Below are 16022 nucleotides of genomic sequence, written 5' to 3'. Positions count from 1 at the left end.
AGTACGCTTGCTCTGGTGTCCCCATCACATTGACTCTTTAATAAATATGCCTGCCATTCTATCAGCAGTCAAACAACATATGAATGCTCAATGACATGCTTGACAAGGCGTGGGACTGCCACACACACACACACACACACGCAAACACACACACACGCTCTTATGAATGATGTCTCTTTCATAGTGTTGCAGTGTCCTGTCTTCCCTTTGCTGTTTCTCTTTTTGCTCCTCTCCTCACTATCTCTGACTGTTATCAGGCTGAGAGGCTGCTGTAGGCTAAAATGTTATTTCGGCTGAGAGGTGAACCGAGCAAAAGAGATCAGTACACTCTAAGAAAGAAAAGAAAAAAAGGCTGGGTAGCTCTTACAACATCGTCATCGTTTGTAATCTCATGATTTTCAACACAGCTTAATTCTGGAATAAAATCCGTAAGACATGAAGTGACAGGAGGGAATCTATGGTATGTTTAATAATTGTAAAAAAAACATTATAGGCCATCAGTAGTTAAGTGGAGAGACTAGTCGTCAGCTGAGTCACAGTTTGGTGGCCTGAAAGAGAAAAGAAGGTTGGTTACGTATCGCAACCCAGGATTCTATGAGAATAGCTGTGGCCCTCAGTAGTGGCACCTCTTAGTGGGCGAAGCCTATATGAGATAGAATTATTCATCCTGTTTGACCTGGCCTTTGCTCATCTAACTCTCAGCCCTGAGAGTAGAAGCTCAAACTCACCATACAGAGGATCAAGAGGACTCCTGTAATATATCTCGAGAAATGGCTCTCTCACAGAAAATATTAAACAGCGTGTGAGTGTGAACACATGCTGTGTTGTGTTAAAATGCGCTAATATTTTTAGGGCATGCCATTGCTGTTGATAGTTTTTATGATCATTATCAATCCACAAACCTCATAAAATAAGAAACAGGGACCTGAACAGCCATTGTTGTGGTAGTTCATCACATTTAGAGGTGAAAAGGACCTCATTTTGATCAAGCAGTTAGCTGTCCCTTACTGCCTGCTGACCGGTAAGTAGTTGATGTCACATATAGCAGACAGTTAAAGGGGCTGATATAACCAGTGGGAGTGAGATCGGCTAAAGTATGTCTGATATCATGTGTTAAGCCTGGCAGCAGTAGACAGTGAAAGAGTTAAAGCTTCCGCACTCAGAACAGCAGGCCTGAGAGGTAATGCATGGCTGATGAGTGCTGGGCTAATGGGCAGCTCTGTTAGCTGGAAATCAAATGACTGCCTCTGCATTTTAAGTCCCTCTGTCGCCTCCATTGACTGACTGAAGATATTTATCTCTGCCGTGTCTCGGGGTAGGGAGAGGAAGAAGAAGAGCGTTCAGGTAAAGAGAGGAAGAAAAAGAAAAAGGGAGGGGTGGGAGGGCATCTTAGAAAAACCTGCAGACCTAATGCAATTATTAGAAACTTGACCACAAATGACAACTCATCTCGGTGCCGGCCCTGTAATTAATCGTCTACTAGCAGGCGCTCAGGGGGTGTAGGAGGGTGTAGGTTAGGGTGAGGTGAAGGAGAGAGGGCAGAGAAGGGGAGGCAGATGGGTGATTGGGAGAGGAAAAAATGGGTTAGGGTTAGACAAAGACCGTCACCTGGAAGTGGATGAGGTAAGATGAGGCAACAGCTTAAAGCTCCTCCTTAAAGAGCGTAAGAGACAGTGAGTAAGAAGGTACACTCTGAGTGATAGAGGGTGAGAGAAGGCACGGGTGAGACACAGGGAGGGAAAAATGTGTGATTGGGAGAGGACGAAAGGCGAGGGAGATAAAAGTTCAGACGTTGCGATGGATTGTGTTAAATTGGTCACTATTGACTTTGCCGTGGCTCTGTTTAACGCTCACACTTTGTTTGTTCAGTTTTATTTAATTGACCTTGGAAAACAGATTACCATTTCCTGGAACAACAGCACATTACTCTCCCTCCGTCTCTCCCGTCCTCCCCCTTCTCTCTCTCTCTTTCTCTCTCTCTCTCTCTCTCTTTCTCTTACTTGACAGTCTACCTCTTACTTGTAGCTATTTCAATGGGAAAAGAGTTGCAGACTGCACATGAAAAACGCGCTAATCCCACAACTTGGTTCACTCCCAGAAATTCCCAAGAAAAACTTCTTCTCAGGTACATGTTGTGGAAGGCTTGGTAACTGTCCTTTTGCTGCTGGTTCGTCTGACCTGGTCAAGAATGAGTTTGATATTGTGTAGATCTTATGTCCCAGATCAGTGTTCACCAAACTGGTTTTAGACTGAATGAGGAAATATCTAATTTTTACTTGTGGGTGTCCCTTTTTGTAGGCCTTTGAACTGGAAGATAATCACTGGAGGAAAAGCACAGGATTAAATAATATCACTGATGATGGCTGAATTCCATTCAGCTGCTTCAGTTTCAGGGTGCTGAAATCTGTGTGTGCTGGCTCGCTGTCAGAGCTCACTGGGACGTAAAAGCCATCATTAATGCCTGTGCTTTTCAGGTCAAAATGTCTGCTGTGAAAGGCGCCTGTTGTTCCAATATTTTCCTCACAGAAGTCACTAACTAAATGGTTAAACAGCACATTGATTTTGTCAGACTTCTGTCTATAGTAACTCACTTTTGGAGAACGTCGGAGAACTTCTTGTTCAAGGACACACAAAGAAGAGATAAGCACTGAAACCACCAACCTCCTCCACCGCTGTAGCAGTGCACTATTAGCTCCACACAATTAATAATGGACTGAATAAAATACTAGCTTTTCAGGCTGTATTGCTCACTTGTAAATGAATAAACAAATATTTATTTAAGATATTTAAATGTCCCGCAAGTTCAGCTTCTTGATGCGAGTCTCAGATCGCTGCCTGCTTCATCGCTGTCTTTCCGTGTCTTCACTTCATCTCTCCTTCTATCACTCCCCTCCCTCCGTCTCTCCCTGCTTTGTGCCCAGACCATAATGTGCTCCTATGGTTGTAGTAAGCAGGCCACAGTGTCTCTGAGGCCTTGTGCTACACCACCATTACTATCTGGCTTGCCTCCACTACAAATTGGATGAACAGGCACTGACACATTTTCAATATTATTACATTAAACCAAGTGGATTTTGATTGATAACCTAATATTGGCCTAATGCAAAACATCAATCATGGCAAGTATATTAATTATTTAATATTGTGGCGTAATTCAGAAATCGATGCCGCCTCTGCGTTGAAGGCACAGAGGATGGAGGGAGGGAGGAAGAGAGAGATAAGGAGAAAAGGAAAGCTCTGTCCCTGAAGACCTCAGCAGATTATATGATGTTTTGAAAAGAGAGATGGGGATGTAAAACGGTGTGTGTGTGTGTCAGCCGTGTGTGTCTAATGGGTAGAGCGATCCCTTCGGCCCGGGTGAGGACAGCGCCGGACAGCTTGCCCTTGATAAAGTCAAGACAACAGATGACAGAGTGGAGAGATTAAATGCAAGTGAAGAGCTTAATAAAGGTTGGATCACAAAAAAATAAAAGACAGGGGGGCTGTGTGTGTGTGTGGGGGGGGGATCTGGCTATAAAAAAGGAGTGTGAGGGGAGAGAGGGCGAAGGGAAAAAAAAGCAAAGGGAAACCAGTGGAGGAGGAGGGATCGAGCGCTGCGTCTCCCCTGTGTTAGATTGTTTCTCGCTAATTGCGCTTCATTAGCGGATTACACACACTGTCACCACGGTAACAAATGTCTTGCTGTCTGGTTGCCCGTCATGTATAATGAATGTGGCGGGGTGTTTGTCAGAATGTAATGTAATTACAGCTAGATGAAGTTTGCCTTAAGTGGTTGACTTGTCTGCATGTGGCTCACTGACAGCACAGACTAAACAAGCAAACATCTTTTCTTCGTGGCTTCTTTTTTCTTCTGTTCTCATTGTTTGTTACTTTTTCGTTAATATTTCTGTTTAGCATTTCTGTCATTCCTTCATACCATTATTTAGAAATGCTGATTATGTGGGAATGGCTTAGGTTTGTGGTCACACTGGTTATGGGACATGGATGGATGGATAGATGGAGGAAAGTAGGGGAGGGTGGGTTGGATTAGACCGTATGTAATTTTAGAGATGGTGTAGATTTACACTGTGATGCTGCTGGCTGCATTAGCAACTGAAGCCTGTCGATAAGCCCTCCTCCCTCTCAGCACACACACATACGCATATACACACATACAGAGTGAAACGCCACGGTCAGGGTGGAGTTGTCAGTAATGGGGGCCAGAGTTGGATGGGGAGGTGGGAGGAGGGGACGGGGGGGCTGTTTGTGTTCTCTTGATCTGTTGATTTCCACTGCTGCAAATTTGAAATGTGCCAAAATTGCATCTATTATTTACTGCCAATTTGCTCTTTTTAAAACCAACTGCCCCCACCCCCCGCTGCCCCCCCCTCATCCCGCCGTTCTGCCGTTGCTACCCTGATAATCACACACACATTTTTCATTAATTCACAGATAATAAGCCCCGAGTTCTCTCTCTGTACTTGGAAATTATGATTGTGACTGCCAGCAATGTGGCAACTGTGTTAGTTAACCTCTGTCCGATGTCGACGGAAACACGCACACGAACACTTCAGGCTGAAAGGTTACAATGAGGATATTTCTCCTTCATCTTTGTTTTTTCTGTGGATTAACAAAAACCGTTTTGATGTCATCAAGTCATCACACACACAACCATTTCTGTCCTGCTCGCTCAATTCCTGCGCGAGAAACACACTAAGATGATTGTGACTTGACTGTATTCCAACCAGAGCTGAAACAATTAGCCGATTATTCAACTGGTCCATCGACAGAAATTGAATTGGCAAACATATGATAATAGATTATTATAGAGATTTTAAGTTAATCGTATGTTCTTGAAAGTTATGATGGTTAGTTTTTGCTCTCTGCTGACATTCTGTAAACCAAACAGTGAATCAACTGATGGAGAAAACAGTGAGCAGATTAATTTGTCGTGAAAATAATAGTAAGTTGCAGCCCTAAATTTCAGCCAGAAATGTCCCCAAGCACATTTGAATCAAGTTTGTTGTTCTGTCTCTCATGTGTCTTTATATGTGTTTATTTTTTGGTGGATGTGTGTATGTGTGTGCATGTGCGTACATCTGCAAAGTTGTGCTTTTTATTAAATGACGTTTTGTGTCAGCACTTTATTTACAGTGGGGGAAATGTGTTGTTGTGTTGCAGGGACGCCGGGAACATCAAAGGCAGATTAGAACATCTGGTAAGTTCTATTCGACGCCCCCCTTTTATCCACCCGGCGTGCACATACACACACACACACACACTTTGATATCTGCATTCCTAATGAAACCTCCGGAATTGGAGATGAATACCTGCAGCTAACAGGCAGCGAGAGGGAGAGACAGAGAAAACAGAGAAAACAGGGATAGAGGGAGGGTCGCATCTCCCCTAGGGTCTGGTCCAGCTTTTATATTTGCATTTCATTTATCCAAAATTCACACACACACAGGTAATACACTTTGTTCTCCCTCATTTAGTTGTGAATATTTGGAGGATTTTTTTTTTTTGTTTTTTGCGTGTGTGCATACCTGTTTGCACATGGATTTGTGAAAAGAAAGAATATTTTCTCCCCCTTTCTCTGCCTCTTCCTCTCCCTCTTCCTCTCCCTCTGCAAGCAATGGGACCTTTCCCCAGTCTTCAGCCATACATGTATGGAGGGCCTGCTGGTAACGCTCTCTTGGGACAGCCCTGAAAATTTAATGGCCGAGGTTTCTCTTGCTACTCTCTTTAATATGGGGTCAGAGTGCCGTGCAACAAAGTGAAAAGGTTCCCGCTCCTCTTTTTGGGTGGGGAGGAACCAAGGTTTGATGTGCCCCATATTCCAGGGGATGAATTATAGACAGGGGTCAGTGAGGGTCCCGGCTCTCTGTGGATGTCACATGCCTTCCCTCCCTTGCCTCGCTGCATACTAAACCGCAACCCGTAGCACCCTACGCAAATGACCCCCCGCCCCGCCACGCGCTAAGCAAATGAACCTGAATATGCCACACAAATGAGTGACCCCGAAATTTAAGCAGCTCGCAGTAACTCTCCACTTGAACGAGTGGCAGATCATATAAAGTTGACTCAGATTTTGACGTTGTGAAGCAGAATGATCTCTTCATGTTATTGTTGACTGGATTCAGAGCTCTGATTGAAGGTGGGAATAGACTCAAGAGTTGAACATTTTTCTCACCGTGGATCGAGTTGCACCCTTTTGTGTTCTTATTACATGTTCAGCTATAACTGACAATACTTTTTTGTTCCTCTGTGTTTTGAGGACATTAGAAAGTTTATAGATTTCTCACTCAGAGTTCAGACACTTAAATAAAATGACGCACATTAAACATAGTGCACGATATAGTAATGGTCTAGTTTGGGTTTGGAGACGTCTGTGGGCAGGTCTCGAGGTTTGATTGATGTGGTTTTTCTATAAAAGGTGGTTTAAATTATTCAAGAGAGGATTACATGCATAAGCAGCATTAATCAATATGTGTATTGGTAGTTATATTTGGCAAACATTAGCCGGTACGTGCCTCATGTTGAGATGGGTCCGTACACAATGTGGACAAATATCTCTATATGTAGTTTATATATAGTCTCAAGTTGTTCTTCAGGTTTTCATACTTCATACACACTCACAGTATCTGTCCAGAGTTGCCCTGAATTGTATATCTGTGTACCATAATATTGTTTTATTCTAATTTGCTGAAGTTGAACCCCACAGTGCTGTGGAGAAAAGCAAATGAGACTGTCTTTTACGCGGTCGTCTTAGCTGGGATGAGTATGTTTGTGTTAATGTTAGGTTTCTTGGCAGGGGTCAGTTCAGCCAGTTTGCATGTGTGTTTTGTGTGGTTTTTGCACTTAGTGCACCTATCGGGACAGATTATCACATGTTGGGATTTCATTCTTAGTAAATGCCGCATCTGTATCAGAGTAGCTCTGGAGTTGAATGTTACCCATTTCCACACACACACACACAGGTATGTTTACCAGTGCATTTTTGTATATATGTCTCTATGAATTTGAATGCCTGAATACTGAGTGTTTGAATTTATGGGTGTGTTTATGCTTATGGGGAGATTGCACCCCGGTAGTCAGCTGCCTGGGGAGTGCAAGACTCTGATTACGATTCGGGATGGAGAACCGTAAATAATGGAGCTCGTCCCCCTCTGAGGTAGAGTTGCCGGGCTGTTCGAAATGTTTTTTTCCCTCTATTCCTCACACATACGTCCCTGTAGATTTCCAAACGGGCATTTCTGACTGTCTGTTGATGTACTGCTCTTATGATTAGTGCAACAACCGCATAGAGCCTTACTGTGGTGTTGCCAAGCTTGAATCATATTATCAGCTACCTTGAACCTGGTCTCTATCAAGGAATCACTTTTCATTCTTACAGCTGATAATTTTTGTCCCAATATCAATTTGAATCGGTTGCGGTAGTTGTCACTAACTGTTCCATTGTTTATTCATAACAGGAAAACTTTTTTTTTTTTTTTTTTAAATCATCTTGATGTGACAATCAGGCTTCTGTTCAAATTATTCTCATTCTTGATTTTTCATGATGAATACTAACATTACCTCCTCCTGTTAAGTTAGCATTCTGAGTGAATGATTTCTGCAGTAATTAGGTGGGTAATTAAGATTTGTGTGGTCTGAGGTTTGTTTTATTGTTCATGTTTGTTTTGTTTTCGTTTTTCAGCTGATTGACTGAGCGTGATCAGTGGCAACACACAGAAAAAGACTGAAGTTAATTGCTCCCAGTGCTCTGCGTTACTTTCTGCTTTTGTGCACACACACACATGCATACACGTCCAAGCACACACGCAAACACACATGAAACACACGCAAGCACTGAAGTTTGAGTTGGATGATTCTTTGCTCTGGGAGAAACAGAGCGATGGTGAAAGAGGTGGCCTACAGCAGCTAATCAGTCCAGATGCACAGCTTCTTAGAGAGAAGTAAAAGAAAGCCAGCAGCTCAATCAATACACAAGGAATCAGCCTCATCAGGATTACTGGCTCAATCAACAACTGTACTCATCTTTCTACCGCTCACACTGCCTGGGGAAGGATAGGGTGTAGAACAGAGACGGATGTAGAGGAAGAACAGGGTAGAAGTCACTGGTCCTGGGATGAGTGTTTGCATAGGATGTGGTGGTGGAGAGAAGGAGAGGCTTGTTTATAGGTCAGTCCAGGTCACGAATCACAGAAGACCGAAATGGCTTATCTGTGTTGTCCTCTGAGACTTTTAACTCTTGATGTGACAAAGCGGGCCTTTTGTTTTGTAAAGTTTGTACAAAGAGCAATTAATGTTTTCATTTAATTTGTAACAGTCACGTTGCTTAAGTGGAATTTCTTTGGCACACATCAAGCCTCATTATGTTCCTATTTTTGGGAAGAAAATGCTCTGGGCCTAAGAATTAAATTATGTAGTGAGTTCAGAGGTCATGGAGCCAGCTCAGTGTACAGATCTTTCTTGTCTAGAAAACTGATGATATCTGACAACTGATGAAGAGTGCTTCTCTACCAGCTGCTACATAGTGAACCACAGGAAACCAAAAAACAAACAAATAAATAAAATAAATTGAAATTCCAATGCACTCCAAGATACTAAGCGAAATCCTTAATTTAAACTTGATGCTACAAGCTTCTGTTGGCTAAAGATAATTCTGGTATTACATATTTTGGTGTGTAGATAATTCATACTTTCCAAAAGCTTTGGAACTGGTCAAGTGGATCAACTCAGCTGGCAGTTGTGACACAGCTGTAATGGATGCGACCTAATCCTTTAGGGCTGAAACTGTTGCTCTGACATTACAGGAAGGATCCCTACAGTTAGAGTCCTTTCTGTTAAAGAGTAAAATCCTTTTTTATTTAAGTAGATATGTCTGACATCTTGTAGTAGGTTAGTGGTTGCCGTTCTTTGTCTCGTCGAGAGGTTAAAATCTGCTACACATTCAAGGTTGACTTTGGAAGTAAATCCTCTGGGAAACCCCCGAACTCCTCTCTCCAAGTCCGAATCACGTTTACACCGTCGTCTTCCTACAACAAATCGGCTCTCGTGAAATTCCGGATCAACACTCCTCAGTGACTTTATCTGTATTATTAGAAGAGGTCAATAATTTAACTTCCACAGGAATATACCTTGATAACAAAATGGAAAAACTGCAAATCTTTCTACCAGTTATTCAGTAATTTTTTTAAAAAAATGTTGGCTCCTCTAAGATTTTAAGATTCTGCTCTTGGAACTTTTGTTTCCCTGGAAGCTGCCCAACACTCCTCATTTTATTTGAAAAGTACACAGCCTCAGCAATTTATTTACGCAAAGATGCTTTGTGTTTGTTTTAAAGGTAACATAGTGTGTGTGTGTCTGTCTGATGATGATGCGTACAGATTGCTGTACACATGGCTTACTTCAGGGACGGCTGATGCCGTCCCAGTGTCCCTTGGTGAGTTGAAGAGTTTACAGAGGCGAATAGCCTTGTTGGCCCACTGACAGATAGGCACCAGCAGCTGTAACATGCTCACACACCGACAATGTGACAAACCTGACTTCTCTGAATGTGGCGAATGTGGCAGTGAGTTGACCTGCAGTCGTCTTAGTATGAAAGAAAGGAAGTTGAGGAGAGTTCAGAGGTCAGAATCATGCGTGATTGTTTCTTTTCTTTTTTTTCAGTCCCTAACCTTGTTGTTGGACTTAAATTGTCTCATTAAAGACATTCTCTTTGTCTCTTGCTGTATCTCTTTCTTTGTATTTCTTTCTCTTTCTTCCTCTCTAATGTGACTGTGTAGGATAAGGAGGGAAAAGCAGCTCAGAGAGAGAAAGATTCTCGACAGATAAAGGATGGGAAAGGGAGGAGGTGGCTGGGGTGTTGATAATCTGCAAACAGATTTCCATGCTTATTACACTAATGATTTCATGATATTTGATGTGGTGGTGGGGGTTGGGGGTTGGGGGGGTGTGGAAGCATGGGTGGGGGGGTGGGGTTGTCTTTTTCTCTCTCTCATCTTGACGCCGCTGCTAAATGATGGAGTAATTTGAGTGGCCTCTGACTTGGGCAGGCCAGGATGTAATTGCATGTCATTCTCCCACAGAAGAAGGTGGGTGGGTGGGTAGGGGAGGGGGGCGCACCACAAAATACAGCCACCCCCCCCCTCGCCCCGCGGTCTTTTCCTCCTTTCTGCCATATTACTTGGTTTTCTGTGTCTCCTTTTCATGTGTCCCTGTCACTGTCTTGCTCTCTGTCTTGTTGCCTTTCTCCCTGTTGCTCGCTCCTCGAGTGGTTTCCAAAAACACCACCCCCCCCCCCAAACAAAAGAAAGATTGCATTAATTTTCAAATGATGATATTACATTAAGCGCGGAGATCTCATATATCAAAACGTGAGAACTACTCCCTTACTGTATGTGCTTCATCTTAATGGTATCGCTGGATGTCAAGGGCATGGAGGAAATTAAATCGGAAAGTGCAGATAGACCAAAGAAGATATTATCTCTGGATGATTGCAGTTTTGATAGGTATTCCAGTGAATTTCATTTTCTCCGGATGGGGAGAAGATGAGTTAGCCTGCACATTTGCTCATTTTTCTTCTACATGATTTATGTGAGTTGAGTATAAAACTCTCTCCTTCTACCCCCCCCAACACCCACTGCTGCCCCCCCTTTTATCGGGAACACATACATGCATGCGCTTCAATATACACAAACACACACACACACACACAGGGTAGTAAATTACTGCCTTTGAGTTGTATTCTGGCTGGGGCAGTTTACACGAGTGCGCGTATGCGTACTTCTTGTATGGTTGTACGTGGGCAGTGCATGGGCTATTGTGTATATGTATGCACATGCATGTTTTGGGGTGTGTGTGTGTGTATGTGCACTTGTGTGTCTGAGATAGCAGCAGAGCCATCAGCAGAATGATTCCAGGGAGACGGGGAGGGGGGGTGTCATTACTCAGACTTGTTTACATTCTAAATACGTAATGAAATCTTGTTGGTAATAATGACGGGAATAAAAGTTTGGGAAATTGTAAAAGTGGTGAAGTTTGAGAAATGAGCCCCGGCCTGTGAAATAGCATTTGGGGGCAGGAAACGACATTATTATGCAGTGCTCCTGCCTGCCTGAGACATGAAGATGAACTGCTGGCGGGCCATAAAATGCTGTTAGCCCTAGCCTGAAGTATGGCACATTGTAAAAGAGCCCTGATCCCATATTGCCATTATATATAAAAGTATAGCCATACACAACATTATTTTTCATATAAGATGAGCTCAGATACAGTGGCTCAGGCCCCCCAAATACATACACTGATAGGCAGATTTTTTCCCCTCCTTATAAAATATATAAATAAACATATTGCCATGGAACCCATCTCTGCCCTGATCTTATAGACCTCGATATTAAAAACAGAAATATTGCATTTTCTAGGGGCTCTGTTTTCTCCTGTCCTCTTTTGGGTATGGGATATATCTGTGTTTGTTTGGGAAGGGGCGATGGGCGGAGGGAGTAGAAGAAGAAGAAGAGATGAGGAGAAAGCCCGAGCGGAATGCAACAAATGAAAGAAAATGGAAACAGATGAAGACTTCAAAAATATAATGAGATGAATATTGAGCATATAAACTCCAGCATAGAGAGACTTAGTAGAGGTGGGTGCAGTTTGTGTGTGTGTGTGTTGAAACTGTTTATTGACACATAATAATGGTTACAGTGGTGCAATTAAGATTAATGTTACAGTAGATGATGGTGTCTTTGATGTCCCATGTTGCTCGAGACAGTGTTTTGGAGACATTTGAAACTGTCAGGTGAGTTTATTCAAACCCACATTTCAACATTGATTTTCCACATTTTGCTGGATTTCTTAAAAGGTTAAAGCAGCACACATCAACACACATTCAGTTACTTTTAGTCATCCTCTCCTGACATGACCTTGACCGTTTGGTTTTGTTAAACTTTGTTCCCAGCACTAGTTTTAAAAGGAATGTAGCAATCGAGCAGATGTGATTTGATTTCTCTGAAAAGCACTAAAGAAATGCACTTGCGGGCTCATTCGATGTACAGTAGCTTAATGCCTGCAACAGGAATAATTTCCTCAATACTAAGTTAATTTTGATTGAGTTTATTTTGTAGATCAGTGTTCACTCATAATAGTCATCCATGTTTTTGTGGTCATGTGTTTTCAGCTGTGATCTCCCAAAAACTTTCACATTAAAAAAAAATAGTTTCCATGGTCCTCTTTTTAATGCTCTGTCTTAAAGTTTTTTTATGCATAGCGGCGTATATGTCTCATGTTGTGAAGAGTTGTTGATAGAGATATGAGCTGCGCCGGCTTTGCCTCTCGGAGCTGCCTCGGAGGTGATGGTTTACAGCGTCGGCCCATTCTAGAGCTCAACCAATCATCAGGAAGAGCATCTCTGACCTGCAGTGTCAGTCTAACTTATCTCTCTCCTTGGTCTCTTGCTCACTTCCCCAGTTTTTACGTCCCACCTGAGCCTGACTGAAACAGAACATGGTTATCATAGATTGAGTGAATGATTATGTCTAATTAGATCATGACAGGGGAGGATAACTAAAGGTGAGTGATTGTGTGTTGATGTTTACCTTTTTTAAACCTTTGTTGCAGCAGTGTGGAGGTTTGTTTTGTTTTTTTTTTTTGTTTTTCTCCTGTCTTTCTCTGTTCAGTCATAAATCAGTTCTTCATGTTGTGCTACATGAAGGAGAAAGTAAATCATGTATTGACACAGCGGTCTGACTGCCTGACCACAGTCTCATCAGTGAGGCCCTGTCTGACCTGCTCTGCTTCTTTGTGGGTGCTCTAACAGTTATTTATTCATCTGCCGACCTGCCATACTTGGCTTCGTCTTGTCAGCCTCAGGCCTAGTAATAACGATAATAATAGTTTGTCTGACCAGAGTATGACTACAAACAGATGAAATTTCCTGCTTGCAGCACCTCATTATACACAGTGTAGCATTGTTTTTACCAAGTCGAGGGAGGGTTATTTATTTTCCTAATGGGACGTGTTTATTTTTGACTAATGGCACAGACGCTAGGCACTTTGGTTCGACTTTGCATGTCTCAGCTTGTCTGTCGTCACTGTGGTGAGGTAAGCGAACAAGCTGGAGGCCTACTGTGAGCATACTGGACTTCCTTTCACATTTATGGCAAGAGTAAGCCTGAGTCAAGTGGGCGTGGGTGTCAGTGCCAGCCATAATAGCCCAATAAGAGTGGATTCCTTTATGACAGCTGCTTGAAAAGGAGGATGTTTAGAAAAATGGTGTTCCTTTATACCTCAGGAAAGAGTAAAATTACATGGCCTGGATTGTTTGTGATAACACCTGCACAGTACATGCTTGACTGGATTTCATATACAAATGTACAAGCATTCAGAGAGAGGGGGGCCCTGCTCTTAGCAGTTTTTTTTCCACCATAATGGACAACAGATAGAAATTTCAAAACGTGTGAACATGAAAATGAGATACTCAATGCTTGCAGTGCTTGTCAGAGGTGGATGAAAGGAAACGAAGAAAAGAAGGCAGGATTTGAGCTTCTCCATCAGGCTTTTTTTTTTCCTCCCATTCTTTTCAAAACTATGTCACTTTTCATGTGTACAACCAACCAACCAACCAACCAACACTGAACACCTCCCAGGAAAAATGGAATTTAAACAGTCATTGCCGCTCATCCTCCCCACGATGACCAGATTGTCACCCTGCCTTTGAATGCGGCTGTTAGGAACAGCCATTAACAATGTTGCGTCGACCGGCTTCGTAACGGCTTGATCAATATTTGGTTTTGTGGTGTCTCTCCTTGTCTGAATGTCAAATTGTCTTTGCACAGCAGCGCAGTCTCTTTTTTTGGTCTGTATGTTTTGCGTGGGTAATTGAGAGACTCTGTGAAGCACTTGGTTCCTGTTGTCAGGTTAACAGCTTAACAGTATATTGATACAGTCCATTTCCAATTTTTATGATGGTAACAAACCACAGTTAAAGTCTCTCCATTTTACCTTCTGAAAGCTTTTCTCTTCACTTCTCATCCTGTCTCTCTTTGGTCCCCTCTGTGTCTGTCATCTTTTAATTTCTTGCCTCCTCATCATACTCTCCCTCTTTTTGCCTGTTATACCTCTCAAGCTGAAGAAAACAAAAACATGTTTGTGTTTCTGTCTGCCCCCCCCCAGCCCGGCCTGTTTCCCATTTACTCATGGTGTGACAATTTAAAGCCCCTGTAAGGAAACCGCTGCTCGTTTCCAGCACACACTCCCACTTTGCTTCCTCTAAACACACACACACACACACACAGTCCTTCTCTCTGTGTCTCAGATTTGTTTGTGTGTGTCAGAAAGACACAGTTCCTAATTGAAGGGTGATGCCTCTTCAGATGCAGCGGGTTCCTCTCTCCCAGTTGGGGGTCAGATCTGCCTCTGGGGAACACAGTTAATGCCTTTTCATTGTTTACTAATGAATTACACACAGAAGGAGAGGGCACGTGTGTATTTGTGTGTGTGTGTGAATTAGCGAGAAGCAAAAAAGTGCAACACCGTGTGTATGTGTGTGTGCGCACTTTTATGTGGGTTCTGTATCATTATGTTTGCTTATTTGTGAGCCGACTTCTGAGTACCTTTCCCTTCACTTGTGATTATAATAATCTGATATAAATTAACCTTCATCAGACTCTGTTTAGTTCTGTAGGCAAGAGACACAAGCGTGACTTTTTTTTGTTTTGTTTTGTTTTTTCCTTTCTCTTGTCTAAATGTATTTAAATGGTAATTCAATGCGGACTCACACATGACAGGATTAGGGTTAAAACTGCTGTGATGCTCCATGTTAAAACTTTGAACATGTCGCTGTTGGCCACGGTCCAGTCATTGCCGTTAACACAGGTGTTTCTCCCATTTACAGGTGAGAGGAAATAGCTGCTCTGACGTCACTGGTCCAGACAATGAAGTTACTTGAAAGTTTCAGCGGCGACAGACAATGCAGCAGTAATTTTGTACTCTGTGTACTTCAGTGTTGTATTACCCACAGCTGGCTCTGAGTATGCATGTACTCACTGGTGCCTTAAGGCCAGTGTAAACAAATGCTAATGTAATTACAGAGGGGGCGTCGTAATAAACTGTAACTAAGATGATTGCACAGCACACAATGATCAGGTTAGTTAAGCTGTGATGTGTTATTGCTTTAAATGACTGGTTCCACCAAGACCGATTTCTGTGTTGCACTAATTGTTCAGCTGGCTAAACCCTTCACCACTTAACTGCGTTTGAATCTTGCCCAGGACTTTTATTTTGTGGCATGTAATCCTGCCTCTCTCTCTTAAACTGTTCCTGTGAAGGCAAAGATGCCAAGACGCGAGAAGGAAAATAGAATTGTGCCCCTGAATAATTTCTTCATGAGGGGGAAGGGAAAGTGTGTGTGTGTGTGTGTGTGGGTGAAGGCCTCAAGTGTTCATCTTCTCCGGTATAATAGTGATTAGTAATTTCAGCTGTCAAGCAATGCCAGTCAGTGTGAATGTGATCTGCTATGTCACCTGCTACAGGGGATGCACATGCATACACACACACATCCATGTTGCGTTAAGTGTGCGTCAGTGTGCAGTGCCTTGATGTATGCTCTGTCTGGAATACAGCACCCTGACATCGCTACATTAAAGGGGGTCATTATATTTCCCTGGCTGCCACCGAAAAAGTGACGTTTTTACAAAGTGACAAGTTTACAGTTTGATAAATCAGATTTTTTGCTGTGGGTGGGGAGCCGGGAGAAGGAACGGTGGGAGGAAGATTCGGGTTGTCTGTGGAGGAGGAGGAGGAGGAGGAGGGAGGAAGTGCTGCCTGTCAGCGACGCCCCGGCCCTGTCGTCTAAATGATGCTCCCAGGCAGCGGATTCAGATCCCATCCCCATTAGCATTTAATTTCTCTCTAATCCTACATACAGTCTCCACCGCTGCATGGTAACGAGGGCCGCCGTGCCACAGCAGCGCCGAAAAACCTCAGAGAGCAATCTGCGAGCACGCTCGCCTTTTACAGCTCCGCGCAGTGTCGTAGCCATC

The 16022-nt window shown here is 43.0% G+C and overlaps 1 protein-coding gene across 3 annotated transcripts in view; it reads left to right on the top strand.

Moving 5' to 3' along the window:
* rsrc1 (arginine/serine-rich coiled-coil 1) overlaps positions 1 to 16022 on the top strand; it is a 107262-nt gene that overhangs the window by 35659 nt on the left and 55581 nt on the right. For all 3 annotated transcript variants that reach the window (XM_046389120.1, XM_046389119.1, XM_046389121.1), the window contains exon 5: positions 5161 to 5197. In XM_046389120.1, the coding sequence (XP_046245076.1) occupies positions 5161 to 5197 (37 nt within the window). The remainder of the gene's footprint in view (positions 1 to 5160; positions 5198 to 16022) is intronic.

This window comes from Scatophagus argus, chromosome 5 (assembly GCF_020382885.2).
Source record: "Scatophagus argus isolate fScaArg1 chromosome 5, fScaArg1.pri, whole genome shotgun sequence".
Classification (NCBI taxonomy): domain Eukaryota; kingdom Metazoa; phylum Chordata; class Actinopteri; family Scatophagidae; genus Scatophagus; species Scatophagus argus.
The sequence above is the reverse complement of the archived record's forward strand: the minus strand, read 5'-3'. Positions and strand labels throughout refer to the sequence as shown.